The sequence below is a fragment of the Gigantopelta aegis genome, chromosome 6 (genome assembly GCF_016097555.1).
Source record: "Gigantopelta aegis isolate Gae_Host chromosome 6, Gae_host_genome, whole genome shotgun sequence".
Lineage (NCBI taxonomy): Eukaryota > Metazoa > Mollusca > Gastropoda > Neomphalida > Peltospiridae > Gigantopelta > Gigantopelta aegis.
Genome location: NC_054704.1, coordinates 32021386 through 32041468, shown reverse-complemented (window position 1 = coordinate 32041468; position 20083 = coordinate 32021386). Strand labels below are relative to the sequence as shown.

General features: G+C 35.9%; 1 protein-coding gene across 1 annotated transcript in view; it reads right to left on the bottom strand.

Annotated features, from left to right (window-relative positions):
• Positions 1 to 19861, bottom strand: part of LOC121375133 (exosome RNA helicase MTR4-like) — a 31389-nt gene extending 11528 nt beyond the window's left edge. Inside the window, exons 1-15 of the mRNA XM_041502388.1 lie at positions 19702 to 19861; positions 14959 to 15060; positions 14186 to 14252; positions 13790 to 13965; positions 13109 to 13283; positions 12198 to 12288; positions 11738 to 11862; positions 11233 to 11331; positions 6708 to 6810; positions 5848 to 5982; positions 3381 to 3460; positions 2856 to 2966; positions 2169 to 2270; positions 858 to 983; positions 277 to 427 (exon numbers count right to left, since the gene is read on the bottom strand). Of these exons, the coding sequence (XP_041358322.1) occupies positions 277 to 427; positions 858 to 983; positions 2169 to 2270; positions 2856 to 2966; positions 3381 to 3460; positions 5848 to 5982; positions 6708 to 6810; positions 11233 to 11331; positions 11738 to 11862; positions 12198 to 12288; positions 13109 to 13283; positions 13790 to 13965; positions 14186 to 14252; positions 14959 to 15060; positions 19702 to 19820 (1762 nt within the window). The 5' untranslated portion in view covers positions 19821 to 19861. The remainder of the gene's footprint in view (positions 1 to 276; positions 428 to 857; positions 984 to 2168; positions 2271 to 2855; positions 2967 to 3380; positions 3461 to 5847; positions 5983 to 6707; positions 6811 to 11232; positions 11332 to 11737; positions 11863 to 12197; positions 12289 to 13108; positions 13284 to 13789; positions 13966 to 14185; positions 14253 to 14958; positions 15061 to 19701) is intronic.
• Positions 19862 to 20083: the final 222 nt, after the last annotated feature.

The following is a 20083-nucleotide window of genomic DNA, read 5'->3' as shown; positions in this document are numbered from 1 at the left end:
GTTCTAGTGTACTAGAAGGAACTCACGGTCTATGTGGCGGAGTAGTTCTGGAACTGGTAGAAGATCTCTCCAGCTTGTACTTTAAAAACTAATTGTCTTAAAAAAAGGATCCCCAGTTGTACTTTAAAATGTACCACAGTTCTAAGAAGGAACTCACTGTCTATGAGATCGGGGATGGCGGAGTAGTTCTGGAACTGGTAGAAGGATCTCTCCAGCTTGTACTTTAAAATTAAGTCTTAAAAACCCCCAGTTCTACGTGTACTGTAAGGAACTCACTGTCTATGAGATCGGGGATGGCGGAGTAGTTCTGAAACTGGTAGAAGGATCTCTCCAGCATGTACTCCGGGTTGATCTCCTCCACTCGTAGCAGGTTGAGGACCATGTTGTATGTCAAGTGGAACGCACTGTTCAGGGCGTCCGGCAGACCCTGGATTATCAACATACACACAATTAGGAAGAAAGAAGTGTTTATTTAACAATACACATTTAAATTGTGAACATATGGTTAATGACCACCCCTTTGGGTTACCGATTTCAATTATATCAGCAAGAAATCTTTGATATGTACAATCCCACACAGGATAGTATATACCAAGGCCTTTGTGGAGCACAGGTTGGAACGAGAAATAACCCAATGGGTCCACAGACAGGGGGATTGATCCTAGACTGACTGAGCTACATCTTGCCCCTTAACACAGACTTAGTGACCGTTTATCAATTACCGTAACAATTACCAAAGTTCAATTAATTCCTTAATATAATTTTTGACAGTGCATACTCAGTATCGTGAACTATCAAAGATTGAACGTGTATTAAAGATCGCTACACAATTCTAAAATATAAAGCAGTTTTCAAACCTTGAGGATTACTTTTCCCACAGCAGGACTCATCTTCTCGTCAACCATCAAGATGACGATACCTCGCTCGTCCAAACCTCTCCGACCTGCACGGCCACTCATCTGTATGTACTCTCCAGATGTGATCTACAGAGAAAATACTAAATATTACTATATCTTCTTCAAGCAATTTAATTTGTATCTTTAAAAACATGGGTTCCTAAATAAAACTACTGATAATAGTGTTAAACCAATACAAAACCCATATTTGTACATTATAAAATGTGAGCCATTAAAAAAAAATAAGAAGAATTTTGTGGAATGAATTTTTTTTTTTTTTTTTTTTTATCCCACTGCCCCCTTTCCTTTCTCTCCTTTGAATTCCATCTCATTTCTTCCCGATCTGGCAACTCCTCCTGTCTTTCAACTTCTTTCACTGTCCACCTCCACATCCCAGTCCTTGTCTCTCCAACAGCTTATCTCTTGTGGCTATCCGTGCCACACACCTGCCATTCCCCATCAGCTTTTAGCTGTGGACTTAGTCTGACCACTTTGGGGAGTGTTCAGTAGTTACTTCTGGCATTGTTAAGAGGCACTTGTAACCACCTACTATGCACCCCTACTACCGGCGGTCGTTAGTTAGTGCTGTGGGTCAGACCAGCTTTATTAGCGGCAGAGGACAAGGATGCCAGGTGGGTGCAGGGAAATACACAGAGACTGCACCCGTGGAGGAAGTTGAGACAGGTAGGCGTGGACAGCTCAGAATACAGTCGGAGGAAACTGTCAGAAAGGGTCGAAACAGATTGAAATAGTGGGAGAAATTGGAAAGTTTTTTTTTTTAAAGATAATGAGAATGATAGGCAGAGGGTGATAGATGAGAAAGATGAATGAATGTGTGAGCCAGCTTTGACGGGATTTGAACCACTGTCGTCAGCTTGATTGTCCAGCAGCTTATCCACTAGACCACGGAGTTCACTAGGAATTAATTATCTTGCCTACAATAAACTTATTGGGTGTCACTGATGTTGCATTCATGATGTTCATCTCAATGCATGTTAAAAAAAAAATCAAAATTTTTATATAATAAAATGAATTTTAAAAAAATTAAATTAAAATTTTAATTTAATTTAATTTAATTATGTTTTTTTTTTCACATGCATTGTGATTGAACAACTATAAAGCAAATTTCACTGATCTAGAACTTATTTTGGAGCTAAACAGGAAGTTTTCACACTGAGCTAAATATAAAAGTTGACGCTGTTGTTGCCAAAAAAGTAATACCTATATCTCACCACTTATAGGTGAGACAAAACCAAAAAACCTTCTTCTTACCCATCTGTAATCTTTTCCATCAAACTTCCTTGCACTGGTGAACATTACTGTTCTCGCTGGCATGTTTAAACCCATTGCAAATGTTTCTGTAGCAAACAGAGCCTGCAATCAAAGTCAGTAGAATACGGTAAACACAGACATGAAACACAGACAGCAAAGAACAAATTTAACCATTGCAAAAATTAAATACACAGACTTACAGAAATTAAAATACATGTAGAAAAACTAAAAATGGGACATTATGATCCTGCAAAGTGGATTTGTTTAATCCTGGATTACTAACAAAAAGTACTGAAATACAATGAGAATAATTACTAAGATAATAAAAGAATATATATAGGTATACAATTTAAAAAAGCCCCTAAAATTGTACTTTTTTTCTGCAAACAAGTGTGACGTTGATAAAATGAAATGACTATAACTTGAATGCATGTATGATTAATACATGCTGTAAAAATATTTTGTATATTCAGCCTGTAATAAATTGTTTGGAATAAATGCTTGGATTGGTAAAACTTTTATTACACAACTTAAAAAACCTAACTTTAACATTTCAATAGATCTCAATAACATGAGCTACGCCGTCATACACAATTCAAGGTAGTCAAACACTATGAAGTTCAGTTCTTAAATGGAGGAAGTCAATTAAATGATAAATCAGCAGAATACAAAAACAAACACAAGTACCTTGATTAGACCTTCTGAAAAGAGGATTTCAATGGTTTCCTTCAACAGGGGAAGTAATCCTGAATGATGAATCCCAACACCTTTCTTCAACAAAGGCAGGACATGTTCAACCTGAAACAGAGTTTGAACACATTACAAAACAATAAACTAAAATCTAGAATTTTTTCTCTTTTAAGAAGAAACACTTATCCTAAAACTATACTTCAGTTTCCCCTTCAGTTTCCACTTCACATAAAAATATCCAATCAAACAGAAGTTGTATGATTAAAGAAGTATCAGTAAACTATCTTACAAACAACAATCCTCGTAAATATAACTGACACTATAAATAAGAGTCCTTTCATGGAAATAATTCACATCATATAATGGATCTAATATTATAACAATTAGTTTTTGGCATTCCTTTAATAAACTATCGTCTATCAAACTTTATTCATAAATTATATTCTGGATGATTAATATTTTAATCTGGTATTGACAGAAATATGTGACTTAAAAACTGACAACTTGGACTAAAATGAGCACCTGTGGTAGTTTCTTATCTTCGTCAGAGAGAGCATCAATAGCGTTATTAAACACTTCCTCAACTAGACTCTTCTCTTCATCTAAAAGAAAATGACAAAACATTAATAAATGTTATAAACAATAAAACATATCTGCAAGAGGGGGTACTATACCAAATAAAATCCCATAAGCAACCATGTTAACGTTTGTGTTTAAAAACATAATATGCAATATATCAACCAAACTATGACCCATAAATATCAGTGAAACAACCCCAACCTCAAAGTATTAACTGAAGAAAAAGGTATCTTCCGCGGCTCATTTTTAGTAGAACCAGATGCTTTTACAACAGCCCTTGTTTCGCAAAAAATTTGAGTACTTTTTTCACAGGTACCCCATACATGTTTCAAGCACAAGGCTACTTGACACAGTGGTACTAGATGAAATAAAATTGCATACATTTTTTGCCTAGATGAATTTTTTTTTTTTTTACAATTACAGTCAAATCCGCTTATTTGGATGTGCCTCGTGCAACAAAAATATATTCAAATAAGCGGCATATTCAATAAACCGAAGGTACAGTTTCGACATACGATATACCCAATTAAGACCTCGTTGATTTATGCAAACCCTAATTACGATTCTCCCAATTTGGGCCTCATGACATGTGGAATTTTCGTCAAAAACCGGTAAGTATTTTGTGTTAATAAAATACCGATTCCAAGTTCCATATTGTGACTGTTGCCATTATCAAGTTTGTCTATAAACTTGATAAATACAAGAGACAACAGTTAATGCCGTTTGTACGCCTAGAAGCAGAAGTGACTAAACATCTAATGACCCAGATAAAACCACCGGAAGCTCAATTAGACTGGCCACAGTCAAATAATTAAAAGGCCGTTATTAACTTCTTGATAATTAAATGGCCATTATTAACTTCTTTGTACATTTGTAAATCAAGTGCAACAAGACCCCACCCCAACCACCCAATATAATCTTGAATAAGTAGTCATTTCCATGTTCTGTATTTTACCAGGACGTCTATCTGACTATTATCTGTGTGCATTTGTAACTGATTTGACAGGTAAACTAGACTGGCCAAAGTCAAATAAGTGAAAGGCCGTTATTCAATGTAACAGAAGGAAAAACACAAACACAAACGCTAATATTGGGCCCGATATTGGAATGTCTTTTTGTCTGGCGACGGAAAACCATTCTGATAAGGCCTTCTCCACATTGGCTGCTTTTCCTGTTCTCTGTCTTTTTCGTTCTGGGTTAGCATTGGCTAGATACTGGGCACATATCTCGTCGTATTTCTGAGCCAAAGAATAAATCGTTTCCTTTCCGTTTATTTGCCATGTTGACATTGTGAAAAAAAAAAGAGAGTTCTTGTCAATATTTATAGCCAAAAGATGATTAATCCAACTTGCTAAGAAAATCTCCTACAACTTACCTTTTGTCGGCATTTAACAATTTAAACAATAATCACCATAATCGGTCACCCCAAATGGGGCCTCACATTGTGAGCTGCAGAGGAAAAATCACGTGATCAAAAGATCCCGCTAAAAATAACACTAGTAGCAAACGGCTTTTGTTTGTTACTGTCACCGACAATTCATAGAGAAAAATATCTGACAAGTGTTTATTTATGGATTAAACATACACTGCTTCAAAAGTGGCCGACATGAGATTAAGGGATGCCTGCTTACGAAACGCACATGGCCGCCAACAAGGTGGGAATGACCGACTTTGATCCTTGATTGTCCTGCATTGTCTCGGCCATTGGGTCACATTTGAGATGAATCTCAGAGTTCATGGATTAATTACGATGTAATTAGGAAATGTATTGATTAATAACGAGTCATCCGAAATAATTTAAGAAACAAGAAAACAAGTTTGTTGTAAGTCTTTTTCCTTTTTTTAAAACAATGAAATTAAATAAAATTAAAAGTATTCATTTTTGCATGTACGATAGTATGGTATTACGTACGATCATAAATTTAAAAAAAACACATCAAGTAACACAAACTTTCCTATGTTTTACGTGCAATTGCCATTCGGCAAGGATAATTTTATATTCAAATATCCGAAAACACGTTAAAAAACACATCCAATTAACCGTTGGATTTTGTATTGTCATAATGGCAAATGGTTCCGTGCAGGACAAACATATTCAAATATCCGAAATATTCAATAATCCGACATCCAATTAAGTGGATTTGACTGTATATTCATTACCAATGTGGTCTTGTGGTATTAACTGCTCTATCAAAAGTTTGATGCACCTTGAACTTTGACCCAGCCACAAGTTATTTGGTTTAGTACTATGAAGAACTAACCTGTAGAAAACACCCCAACTCAAAAACTCATACATAAAATATGTTAAGTCTTAGCTACATTAAGACTACTTTTCTCTCTCTCTTTTTTATTATCTAAATTTGCTAAAATACTATTTACAGTGGGAACATGATAATATAGATTTGTTCACCTGAGTTGAAGTCGAGTTTAGAGACCTGCATGGCGTATCCCTCACAGTCTTTCCTACTGAAGCTGAACACAATCACTGGAGCAAAGTTCCTCTCCATGATCATCTTGACGATTTTGTAACAGTTCGATTCATTGGCTGAAATATATAAATATGAATATCACTGACTAGTTACATAATACAACACACACAGGCGCACTCAAACGCAGAGATAAAAATTATATGTCAAAGAGTAAAATTAGTTTGTCTGCCATAAATAAAATTTTCATGACAAAAAATGACCATGTTGTGAAGAATAATCTCCCTTTATCAGAAAGCTTTGACGGCTCGCACTTTGTTACTTCATTCCCATGAGGAAGTATAAACTTTTTAAACCAAACGTTTGGATTTTTAAATAGATTCAGGACATTTTTTTACATATTTTATAACTTTTATCAAAATAGTGTTTATTAGAAGGACTCACGTTACTATTTGAATACATCATAATTAGTCTAATTTCACAATAATTCTCTTTTAACTGTTCATTTCTCTCTAAATACATTAATAACTTTAATATTTAATAATTTTAATATTCCTAATGACTTTATGTCACCACCAATTAACAAGTCATTGTTGGTGCACAAAAACACCAGTCAGTTTGTACTAACACAAAATAATTACCTTTGCTTCCTCCCTTTCTGACTTTCACGTCACCTTATTCCACAATAATTATCTTTGAACTGTTCATTTCTCTCTAAATACACTCTCACTTATATACATTTTAATACCAATCCATAATAATGACTGTATGTCACTATCAACTAACAACAGTTATTGTTGGGGCACAGACTCATAAGTTAGTTTACACTGACAGAAATAATTACCTTTGCTTCCGCCTCTTCTGCCCTTCATGTCACCTTTAGCAGCATCTCCGGCATCTTTCAGCACTGCCATAGCCGTGTTGAAATTTTCTTCTCGAAAATCACCCTGCAATCATTGGTTTATCAATATCCTGCCATACTCAAGAATAGCTAGCAACATTTTAAATATTATATGTACTCATTAAGCAATGTTCAGAATGCCAAATTTTAGAATTTTTTATTTTTGAAAGATCAATCATTTGCTGCTATACTATCTCCCACTGATATTTTTAAACTTTGAATTTATTTTCAGAAATTTCATTTATTATTTTTACAAACCTTATTGAAATTGTATTAAAAAATTCTTAGCCAAATGCAGCCACGAAATAAACAATGTTTTCAACATCGCCAAAGATATTTTGATTTTATCACATATACTAAAAGCACCATATTCGTAAAAGTTGTGACAAAGTTATGTGAAAACAAAATTTTGGCAATTACACTAACATGGGTCGAAAATAATTTTAATGAACTACTGTTTTATATACTAAGGGGTCTTCCAAAGTTTTCAACATTTTCACGGTCGTACAAAGCGTACGACAGGGGGGAGGGGGGTTGTCAGTTATGTACGACTTTTATCGTTTTAATAAAATGATGATTTCCCAGCCCCATGGATTGAAAGAAACCACAATGTTACTGTCAATCTCGCTCTCGGTCTGAGATGGCTTTGGTCCAGTGTTTTGAACCGACCACCAACTTAATATCCCAAAATCCTTTGCGCCAAACATACCGGATGCAGGCAAAAATTCAAGCATGGCAAGCCATAGTTGTATAGATTTATATGCAGATGTGTTAAAATATGTATCTAGGTTGCCTACTACTGTTCACAAAACGCCAAACCATCTATACGAACATTTTATTAATGCATATGTGTTCATGAACGAGCACGCAGGACATCAAAAAACTATAAAATGTGCGCAAAATGAATGGAAAGCGGCTCGAAAAACTAGCAACGAAGCTGTGTTGGATCAGCTTGTTTCAGCCATCTTCGACACGGCGAAAGAGAAGATGAAAAAGAAACCTGGAGCCGCTACAATTTTGTCCTTCTTTAAAACAAAACCAAAGGTAAGATTATGTATTTAAATATATTTAGGAACGATAACGGCAATAGAATGGTACCCAATACCATTCCCCACAATATCACGTGACATCGTGGATGTAAACAAAGGCATTTCAGTGATTTCTATTTTCTAGTTCTGGCCAAATGTTTAATCATGGTTAATAGTGAATTTTGAAAATCACTGATACGAAGGCTAGTGGGTTTTTTTCTTCAAGAAGAGGTTTGTTTTGTTTAACAACACTACTAGAGCACATTGATTTATTAATCATCGGCTATTGGACGTCACACATTTGTTCACTGTTACACATAGTCAGATGAAACCCGCTACATTTTTCCATTAGTAGCAAGGGATCGTTTATTTGCACCTTCCCATAGACAGGACAGTACATACCAAAGCCTTTGGTATACCAGTCGTGGGGCACTGGATGAAATGTAAATGGTATGATTTTATTTCCATTTTTCCATTTTAATATATTAATTCAAAAAAATTAAAGTACTGATAATTATTTAATTTTATTATGTTTTTTCTTCTAATTTTGGTAATTTCTATTTCCACTGATCAGTATTTGCACAAACAAGTGGATGATAATAGCATTCCTGTTTATTTATGTCTGAATTAAAATTTATTTCAATACCTTCAATATTTAATAATTTTTAAGGTAATATTTTAGCAGGATTTCATTGTTTTTATATTAAGCTATTTCTCAAGCATTGTTTGAACCATTTTAATTTGTGATTTCAGGTTGCAGTTGTTGCTGATTGTGGTGACGCAGCCGTTATTGATGATGTAAAAGAGACAATACCTGCACTCACACCTGCTTTGGATCAGACCATCACGGCACCTACAGCATTAATGGACAAGTCAATAAGAAAACGCCATATCAGTGAACAGCAAATATCAGTGGTGTCATTTTTCACTCAAGCGCTTGGAGTTGGTGATAGCCTGCTGACAGATGATGTAACTTCTCACGGTGATTCCATGAAGTCATTGTAGGATGTTGCAATCGCCTACAAAGATTTCAAGGGACTGAGGGAGCAGCATTTATCAAATCGCATATTCAAACGAAAGGGTGCCAAAATCACAGAATTGTTGATGGATGTAGACAGGCGAATTGATGAATTAAAGGATGGGTTGGTCTGTTTGTCCATGATAAAGGTGAATACAGGATCTTTGAAAATAATGCTGAAATCCTGCCAAGAAAAACTGGAGTTGATGACAAAAGCCATTCCCTTGCTCTTAAAAGCCATGCATGATATTAATATTGTGATTCTGCATCTCCAAGCTTGTATCCGAGCACAGAAACAGAGGAATTTCAACAAGCTGACAAAATGTGATGAATATAAATTATTTGCCTCAAATTCGCTTGGACTATCATGGGACCAGGCCACCACAAATATTCTGGAAGCAATGGAAAATGGATATTCAGTGTTTACCCCTCTGTCATCGCAACAACTTCAGTTTGTGAAGGTACATGGCTATGCAGCCCATGCACGGAGACGAGAAGGTACAAGTTGTGGCGTATGGTTGGAAGACATTCGGAAACATGTTCAACAGAGACTGCCAGAATTGGAAACCATTTCAAAACACCCGAGAAGCAGCAAATCATAAAGATTGTCTTGACATCCGACTGGGGACAAAGAACTGTGATGTCAGCAAAGAAAACCCTGATGCACACAGTCATTTTGCAACAGTAGCTAATGTTTGCCAAATGTGTGCCACTTACCCAGATGATTGTATTATCTTTTCCTGTGACGGCAAGGCCAAGGTCCATATTGGAGGGCAAGCAGTTTCCAGGTACCATCAAATTAGGACATTTTTCCCCACGAATGACATGCCTCATTATAATGATCATGATTTCCCCACTCCAGGATATCTTATTCAGCCAGATGGGTACTTAATGTTAAGCAGTGACTCGATATCAATGTCCATAGACAAGCTGGGAAGAGAGGATATTGCCACACCACATGATGGCCCAATGTGAGTTTTCAATAGATGCGTTAAAAATATTTCGATAACCATTGCAGACCACATCAATGACCAGAGAAATATTCTGAATTGGAATATAGAAAAGAAACGACCTATACTTGTCAGTGTGACAGATGGTGGGCCAGACTGGACACCGAAAAGCTGTCTTAATGCTTTCTACATGGGTAGACTGTGGCGCGATTAAAAACTGGACATGCTGGTTTCTGTGTGCGAGCCTGCTGGCCTGTCTCGATTTAACCCAATTGAAGACAAATGGTTGTCCTGCTCCAAATGGCTTGCTGGTGTGTCTCTTTCCACTACGCTCCCTGATGATGTTCAACCCCCAGAAAATATAATGGAAGAAGAAAGACTTGTATTCAACAATGCATTGGACATACTTAATGGTCACTGAGATGGCAAGAATCATGGTGGTCATCAAGTCACATCGGTAGCCTGCAAGCATGGTGACATGCCAGAAAACTACATCAGGTACTATAATGACCACTTGGATGTAAAACGGATGTTTGATTCCAGTCTCCGGCAAATAAAACAGGATCCGGTCTTGTCTGAGAAACTGGATGAATGGAAGTTCCTTGTCCATCACATAGATAGGAGGATAGGGTACGTATCTTTCAAGCGAGGGAGTTGTGCGAATTCGTCTTTTGAAACCTCTCACTGCAGTGAAGGTGTGTGGGCTCTCGTTGGATGAATCCTGGCACATTTCACCCATCACACTGGATTCAGATCACCCAGGCCACTTCAAAACATTCAAACAACTGTGTGCAACTAACAAACATGACAGCCCTGAACAGCACTTCACAGCATCTCAAAATGGATCCTGTCTTAAATGCAGATACATGTTCACATCCAGTGCAGACAGAACCCGCCACACCTTGCTTGTCCATAGAGGAAAACGAGGAAATAATGACAATAAAAAAAATGGAGAAAAAACACACCAGTGCTCTGTATGCAGTATGTTGTTTCCCACGAGATACCAACTTCAGAAACACCAGCAAATCACTCAGCACAAGCTGAAAAAAGGAAGGCCTTCTAATTCTAAGATGTGAATATTTACTGTAAAATTGCCTGGATCCATGACCGAATGCCTGTGATGACATATGACCATAGTGTTTTCACCTTCTGACACACACACTATGCCTGCACATGGCATGACTTCAGTGATTTATGAATGATGACATTTTAATTTAATTCTGAACAAATTTTAATAAATTTCTACATATTCCATATTCTTGTTTTTATGTCTGTGGTTAGTCCTATAATCTAGATCAATCTCATGTCCCATGATAAAATGTTGATATGTACTACTTTGGGGGGTGGGGGTCTGGAAAAGTAGTACTCTTTGTACTACTGTGAAAATGTTGAAAACTTTGGATGACCCCTAAGATAGTAAGAAATACAAATGTAAGTATTAAAAAAATGATCTCATTAGTTCACAGACTTACATTTTCATCTACCACAAGATGTAAGCCATCACCTCCGGCAGGAAAAATGTAGTGTTGTAAAGGAATAGGACGGAAATCTGTGTAAACTACATGACACGGCTGAAAAAAAAAGTAATATTTTATTGTATTATGAAACAACAGAAACAAATATTGACGTCTTAAAAAAAACCTTGGACATAGCTGGTTTTGATGGCTTGGGGGAAGGACAGTAAAGCAATTCTAAAACTGAATGCTCACAGTAAGACATCTACAAGTAAGGTTACCAGCTAAAGTGTTATAGAGAACCAAACTCATCTCCAATGGTAATATGGCAGATTTAATATTTTATCACAGATAATGGCAATATGTTTTAAATGAAAATAAAGGGTGGACAACAATTTTTATCTGGGACAGATATAATTAACTTGGGAATTATTTGACTAATAGCGAATAATCCATTCATACATAAATGCTAGTTAAGACTTCCTAGTGTAAATAATAAACTTTACATTAACTTTGACAGTACCTGTTTGTGCAAGTGACAAATCCACTCTGCAAACTGCCTGGCATTTGGTATTGTGGCCGAGAGAAACACATAGTGCACATTGTCAGGCAGCAATATTATAGTTTCTTCCCAGACCACTCCCCTCTCTGAAAAAAAAAGACAATCATTAAATTAAGTCAGCAACTGGCATATTTCACTGAATATTGTAACTTCAACATTGGCTACATTTTACAGATTACATTATATTCCACCTTACAGCCTGTAAAACATTCATTCATCTTTCTCATCTATCACCCTTTGCCTATCATTCTCATTATCTTAATATAAAAAAAACTTAACATGTCAGAAATACTGCTATAGTTGAGTTGCTGCTTATATATTAAAAAAACTTAAGGTTGACACAGCAAGATCAAAACTGAATAAGTGTCTGAAAAACTGAATTAAGCTGTAATCTGCACAATCATAAAGAACAGTTCCATACCTTTGTCCCTCATGTAATGAATCTCATCAAAGACAACCCAGGCAACCTCTCTCATGACCTCCGACCCACGATACAACATGCTCCGCAAAATCTAACATAAAAAAGCACTGTATATGATAAATAGTGAATTACAGTTAAACATCTTTCTGTAAATTTAATATACGTAACAATTCTGAAACAATAACAATTACAAAGACCACAGTTCTAAATACAAACCAAACAGTAACTGAAGCAATGTCCTGCATTGATTCCATACTAATTGAAAAAGGAACACTTCACCAAAGAAACTATATTTAAGATAAAACCCTATCCTTCATAAAACTCAAAATGACTAGTTATTAAACCATTAATCTCTTGTACAATGCATCACACACTGTACTAACCTCTGTGGTCATGACTGGTTATTAAACCATTAATCAGTTGTACAATGCATCACACACTGTACTAACCTCTGTGGTCATGACTGGTTATTAAACCATTAATCTCTTGTACAATGCATCACACACTGTACTAACCTCTGTGGTCATGACTGGTTATTAAACCTTTAATTTCTTGTACAATGCATCACACACTGTACTAACCTCTGTGGTCACAACTGGTTATTAAACCATTAATCAGTTGTACAATGCATCACACACTGTACTAACCTCTGTGGTCATGACTGGTTATTAAACCTTTAATTTCTTGTACAATGCATCACACACTGTACTAACCTCTGTGGTCACAACTGGTTATTAAACCATTAATCAGTTGTACAATGCATCACACACTGTACTAACCTCTGTGGTTATGACTGGTTATTAAACCATTAATCAGTTGTACAATGCATCACACACTGTACTAACCTCTGTGGTCATGACTGGTAATTAAACTATTAATCTCTTGTACAAAGCATCACACACTGTACTAACCTCTGTGGTCATCACTAAAACGCTTGCAGTCGGATTAATCGTCGCATCTCCTGTCATGAGACCCACATCCTGGAACTCTTCATACAGCTCACGGTACTTCTGGTTGCTAAGCGCCTTAATAGGTGATGTGTAAATAACACGCTGTTTGTCTCGAAGTGACATGGCAATCGCATACCTAAAGATTGCAATAAAAAAAATAAAAAATTAAGTAAAGAAACATTTTGTTAAAATAAGTTCACGGCAATAATGAAAAACAAATTAATTCAATCATACCAGGAAAAAGAGTGCTTCTTTAAATATACTTGATATTTTCTCACCAAACATAAAATTAGCAGATTTTGAGTATACATTATTCAAAAGTCCTCTTGTACTTATGATATCATTGATTAAACAGCAGGGAATTTTTCATCAGTGCTTCACAGAAGATACCTAAACTATTGTCTCAACCATCCAAAACCAAAATTAGATTTCCATTAATGCAACTTATCATTTTAAAATTCATTAACTATTTTATTATATTTTATATATTGCATTAAAAAAAGAAGCAAAAATTAAAGGCCAGTAGGTCAAGATGCAGCAACCAATTTTGTTAAAAGCTGACACTAGAGTGACTGACAACTCCTAAAAACTAAATTCTGGACGGTGAATTGATAAAACACTGTTTTTGTTCCCATTACGTACACAGCAACGACAGTCTTGCCGGCTGACGTGTGAGCCGACACGAGCACGGACTGGTGGTTTTCCAGACACAGGATGGCCTCCTTCTGGAACGGATCCAGGATGAATGGGTACTCCTTGGCGGGTTTCCCATCGGCTGGCTTCAGTGGGACAAACTCATCATCTGGTGGCACTGCAACCTGAAATGCCATGTCAAAATTACTCATGAATTGTGGTGTCTGAGTAAAACCAAAAATAAAGCAGTTTGTCAGCAAAAATAGATCCTATCAAATACATTAAAGTAAACTGACATCTGTTCCAAATTAGTTTAATACAATTGTTGTTGTTTTTTAAATCACAGAATGCATTCTTTCTATACTTAGGAACAGAACTGCAATAATCACTAACTAATGTTATTACCTCATGAAGGCAAGCTTCAACCGTCTCCACTCTATGAATCTGTATTCTGGGGAGGATCTCCAATGAACTACAAATTAAGAATACTCATTCAACTTTATCAATATTAATTAAAAACATAATATTTGAACATGATAATATATTGAAAACAAAAGTCTGTCTTGAAACTATTAATTTTAAGAACTATAACAGTTAATGAAGGATAAAAAACTTGATGTTTCATCCATATAAGTACTACAGACTTCTTCAAGGGTATGATTTTTTTTTTTTTTTTTAAAGACACCACTAGAGCACATTGATTTATTAATCAACAGCTATTGAATGTCAAACATTTGATAATTCTGACATATAGTCTTAGAGAGAAAACCTGCTACATTTTTCCATTAGAAGCAAAGGATGTTTTATATATATGCACCATCTCACAGACAGGATAGCACATAACATGGCCTTTGATATACCAGAACAAGAAACAGTCCAATGGGTCCACCGATGACGATCTATCCCAGTCAAGAGGAAGAGGGATGCAGAAAAGTCAGGTATAAAAAGGTTTACAGATATAAAAAGGCTAGATCTTTAATAATATAATACTTAATACAAAAAAACTAAACAAAAAAAATACATGGTAGTAATGTTTAAGTTGCTGCAATAATAATATTAATACAAAACTTCACAAACCTTTAGAAGTCTTAGTCCAGGGAAATATTGCCAATGCAATGGACCAAAATGCTGCATTTACAGCACAAAAAATACATTTTTAAAAATAAATTTGAACCAACCTGCTTTCTTCTGTTGCAACTTTAACCTTTTTTGTTGAAACCTCTTCCCCATTATTTTCAGCTGAATGTTTTCCCACTATCGTTTTTAAAAGTGCTTCAGCCCTAAAAGGATAAAAAAAACATTAAAATTTTAGTTTTAACATTATGTCAAAAATACCTTCTAACAGTTCTAGGTAAGTTTACCAAAATGTGGGTACATAGCATGCCCTACTCTAGGCATATGTATCAAATTGACTACAACTGAGTATGTTTTGGTGATCAAAACGGCCTCAGCATGAAATGGCTCAGAACATGCAAGTCAAAACAGCCAAAAGAAAAAGTCAAAACGGCCACAGAAAATATGGTAGCCCATAAAATCCGATATAAGCAACATAACACAAGCAATACACATATGAAAACAATATATACTACCATTACTGCTCCTACAAAAATATGTATAAAAACAATCTAAACAATGGTATCACTGGAAACAATTTATAACACATTTCATAACATAAGCTGTATCACTATAACATTTTATTACACATCCTAGCAAGTATCGTCGGCCCGATGTAGTAAAAAAATAAAAATAAAAAAAGAGAAAGATAATTTTTTCTACACAGCACAAATAAATTATTTACATGTATAATACCGGCCTTGGTGTCGTCGTAGTTAGGCCATCGGTCTACAGGCTGGTAGGTACTGGGTTCAGATCCCAGTCGAGGCATGGGATTTTTAATCCAGATACCGACTCCAAACCCTGAGTGAGTGCTCTGCAAGGCTCAATGTGTAGATGTAAACCACTTGTACCGACCAGTGATCCATAACTGGTTCAACAAAGGCCATGGTTTGTGCTATCCTGCCTGTGGGAAGCGCAAATAAAAGATCCCTTGTTGCTAATCGGAAAGAATAGTTCATGTAGTGGCGACAGCGGGTTTCCTCTCAAAATCTGTGTGGTCCTTAACCATATGTCTGCAACCATATAACCGTAAATAAAATGTGTTGAGTGTGTCGTTAAATAAAACATTTCTTTCTTTCTTTGTTTACATGTATAGGGGCCCAACATCGGTCTTTCATCAGCATGATATTTTTCATAAAAAGATCAGCATAATCAGGTATAAATCAGAAATTTTGTGTTAATCAAGTATTACTGTTGTATATTTTTGCCGTCTTGACTTATCTTAAAAGCCGTTTTGACGTGTACACTTTGGTCTTCTTCTTTTTTTACCAATTATTTTTAGGGCTGTTCATACCGGGGCCATTTTAACTACAATTCATTTTGGTGTGGACATGTTTTGACCAGCTCACAATAAAATACATTGAATCAAACATTTGTAATTAAGTACTGCCAGTCCCAGCCAGAAACCTTAGAACATTTCTTCTATAAATGTACAAAATTTTATGAAATTTGGAAAACAATGGAACAGTGAAAGCTTCAGGAAGGGGAACAAATTCAATTACTGAACTACATTCCTTCCCACAGAAAACACCCTTTTCATACTAAGGAATTTATTACAATTTATTAACTTCTGAGCCAATTTTTTTTCTAAATCGGACACAAAAATGGTATTTTTTTCTCTACATTTCCAAAATATGATTCCTTTTTTTAAACATTAAACCAAACTGAAATTATTTACCAAAAAACATTTTTGTAGGATGGGATGGACTATAGACAAAAAACAATGCCTGATGTTTCACCCCCAAAACATGTCAGTTCTCTCCCACATTACCAGTTCGCCCCCAATGATTTACCATTTCGCTCCTCGCTAAAAAAGGCAATGTAGGATTTGGTGTGTTTTAGCTAGGGATGGTGTCAATTGTATAATTCCGCTACAGCTGTGACACGAGAGGTGATACGATCGTCAATATCCCTTTGATTAGGAAATGTTTTATTTAACGACGCACTCAACAGATTTTATTTATGGTTAATGGCGTCAAACTTATGGTTAAGGACCACACAGATATTGAGGGAGGAAATCTGCTAACACCACTTTATGGGCTACTCTTTTCGATTAGCAGCAAGGGATCTTTTATATGCACCATCCCATAGACAGGATAGTACATACCACGGCCTTTGATGTACCAGTCGTGGTGCACTGGCTAGAGCGATAAATAGCCCAATGGGCCCACTGAAGGGGATTGATCCAAAACCGACCGCGTATCAAGCAAGCACTTTACCACTGAGCTACTCCCCCCTTGATTAAGGCTGATCAAAGAAAGGACAGTGAATACCACTTACTCAAACATGTATTAATAATATGTTAACTGTAATCACTATGTGGATGAGGGTAATTTTTGGCATTCTTCCATCAGAGAACTGTTCAAGCCTGAGAGTTCTGTCCATGACAGGTAATCACTATGTGCATTATAGGTTATCACAGACTTGATGCTTAATTACTAATTATAGGACAATCAGCTCATTCGTTAATCCCTTATCAAAGCAAGAACGATGAATACCACTTTGGCTACACAAATATATGTAAGAAGTGACACATCATCTGTGGTTCAAAGCATTCTTCGACAGGGAACATTTTGTTTAGCATCTACACAGTTTTAAAACATTAAACAGTAGTCATTAATTTCAATTGACTAGAAATATCCCTAATCAAGATTTTGAAAACAAAATGTCCCCTGTTTGGTGTTAGCTGATATAATAATAGTACAGTATTATCATCAAATCCTCAATTTACTATGGGAACAACCCCTGAATTTAATCAGAGGCTGTGCCCACAGTAAGAGTGTTTGAACCCTATGGGTATAAGCATGTTAATTCCTACCAAACAAATTCTCAATCCTAATTTTAATCAGAGGCTGGGACCACATAAAGTTTTTATGCCTGCCTATCTACCAACAAACTTGTAAACAAACAAACACAAACCCATATTCCCTCTTCTTCTTACTAGTATTATAACGATAATTCCTGATTTTAAAGGGACACGCCCTAGTTGTTAACCATCACGCCGTTGTTTTTCACTATTAAACCCATTTTCTCACAAATAAAATTGCACCTTACTTACATTTTATTATTTAAAATATACATTTCCATTCACCTGAAGTGTTTTTTGGTAACCCTGGTGTTTGTAATACTACAAAGTGCATTTTTCTTATTTCTTAACCTTCTGACTACTGCAGGCGAGATATCTCGCCCGACGTCACGTCAGTCGATATACTGTACACTGTATACAGTGCATTCCCCAATTCATATTTCCCGCCGTTTTGCACACCGGAAACGGAAATATAATTAAAGAAAAAAGATTTTTTTTCAAAATGGTGGTTTTTGTTTCGATTTTTCAATTGAAAATACCTTGAAATTTTGAGTTCAAAAAGTGGTTTTCGGCAAGTATTTTCGCTTGACAACAATGGCGGCAATTTTCAGGGATCGATAGCTGATTGTAACAGCTAATTTGATAATAAATTTGATCGTTTTACCAACAACGAAAATTACCAAATATTGCAATATGAATCGTAGTTCGGGTTTTAAAAAAAAATTCTGGTCAGAAAACCACTGTTATCGGGAATAATGGACATAAATACTGGACACCTGGCCACAAATGCCCGTAAGTAAACGCAACTTTTTCATTTTTTTGCCTAATTTTAATCACCATTAGCCGATCTAAAATAATAAAAATTACAAAAAAAGACACGAAAATAATACTTACCGATTCATATATGAACTTTATTTCATGTATTTATGAAACATTTAAGTGAATATATGTGAGTAAAAATTATAAACTTGTACCCACTCAACGTGGTTTTTGTTAAAAATTAATCCAGTAGTCTAAAGGTTAAAAACGCATGAGCGTCTGACAAAAAAAAGTTGCGCAGACAAGGTCTCATCTATTTTTAGAGTGGATCTTCCCGTTTCAACGTCACAGACGTTGGTATACCACGTGACCATCATCATTTTGGTTCGGTTTGTTTTCTCGTGCACAGTTCGCGCAATCAACATCCGATTTGTTGTTGTTTGCTTGTCGTTCATTTGTGAGGTTTTTCTTCACAGTTCGTGAACATTTTCATTAACAATAAAGTTCAGACAAGTAAGTATCTCAATACAAAATGTTACAAACCCTTAAAACCAATAATTTTGCTAAGTCTTATGATATCAGGAGAGAGATACAACCTTAGGGGGTCACAAGCTATATTGTTACCTTTATTTACCGGTGCTGAATAGCAAATGTGGGCTAATTGCGGTTTATATATATAAAATTTATTATTTCAAACACTGATTCAAGTATCATGATTGCTGCAGCAGCCACTTCCTCAACAGAAGCACCCATGTTGGTAAAGTAATTTCCTGTTCCAAACTCATTCCTTTTGCTGTCCAGGACAGAACAGTTGAAAAATGACTTTAATGAGAATGAATAGTGTGTGTCCACAGTAAAAGTGTTTGAACCACATTAATACATTTAAAACAAACGCGCGCTCATAGCAAGAACAAAAACGAAGAAAAACATAACAAAATATCCTCAGCTAAAATTGTCTCTAATGGGGGAGCTGACAAATAGTTTGGGCGAACGAACAATGGGGGTGGGGACAAACTTGTTTTAGAGCGAAACGTCTGGTACCTGAAATAAAATATAATTTTATTTCGGTCTATAATTATTTTTTTTATTAACTGGTTAACAGTTATTGTATGATACGATATATGCCAGTCAAACATTCTCAGACTATCAGCAATTATTAAGTTAAATAAACATGAATTTTTAATTAGTTCGAAAATAGGTGAGCTTCGGATTTAGGTCAAAGTAATATACTATCCAATACCTTTGGCTGTCACTATTTACAGAAAGTTCTGATTCATCTTTCTTATCACCACTAGACTCGGTTGCATTTACAGCATTTTCTTCAAATACATCAAAAAGTTCATCGCCGTACCCTGCCATTTGTATGATTACATATATTTGTAATTTTCGCTTTCAGCATGTGCACAGGAAGTAGCTAAGAACGGAAATTGATTATTCAAGCCTCGCACTCAAGATCCATTTAGAGATGTTATCTTTTGAGCAAACCGGCCTCGGTGGCGTCGTGGCAGGCCATCGGTCTACAGGCTGGTAGGTACTGGGTTCGGATCCCAGTCGAGGCATGGGATTTTTAATCCAGATACCGACTCCAAACCCTGAGTGAGTGCTCCGCAAGGCTCAATGGG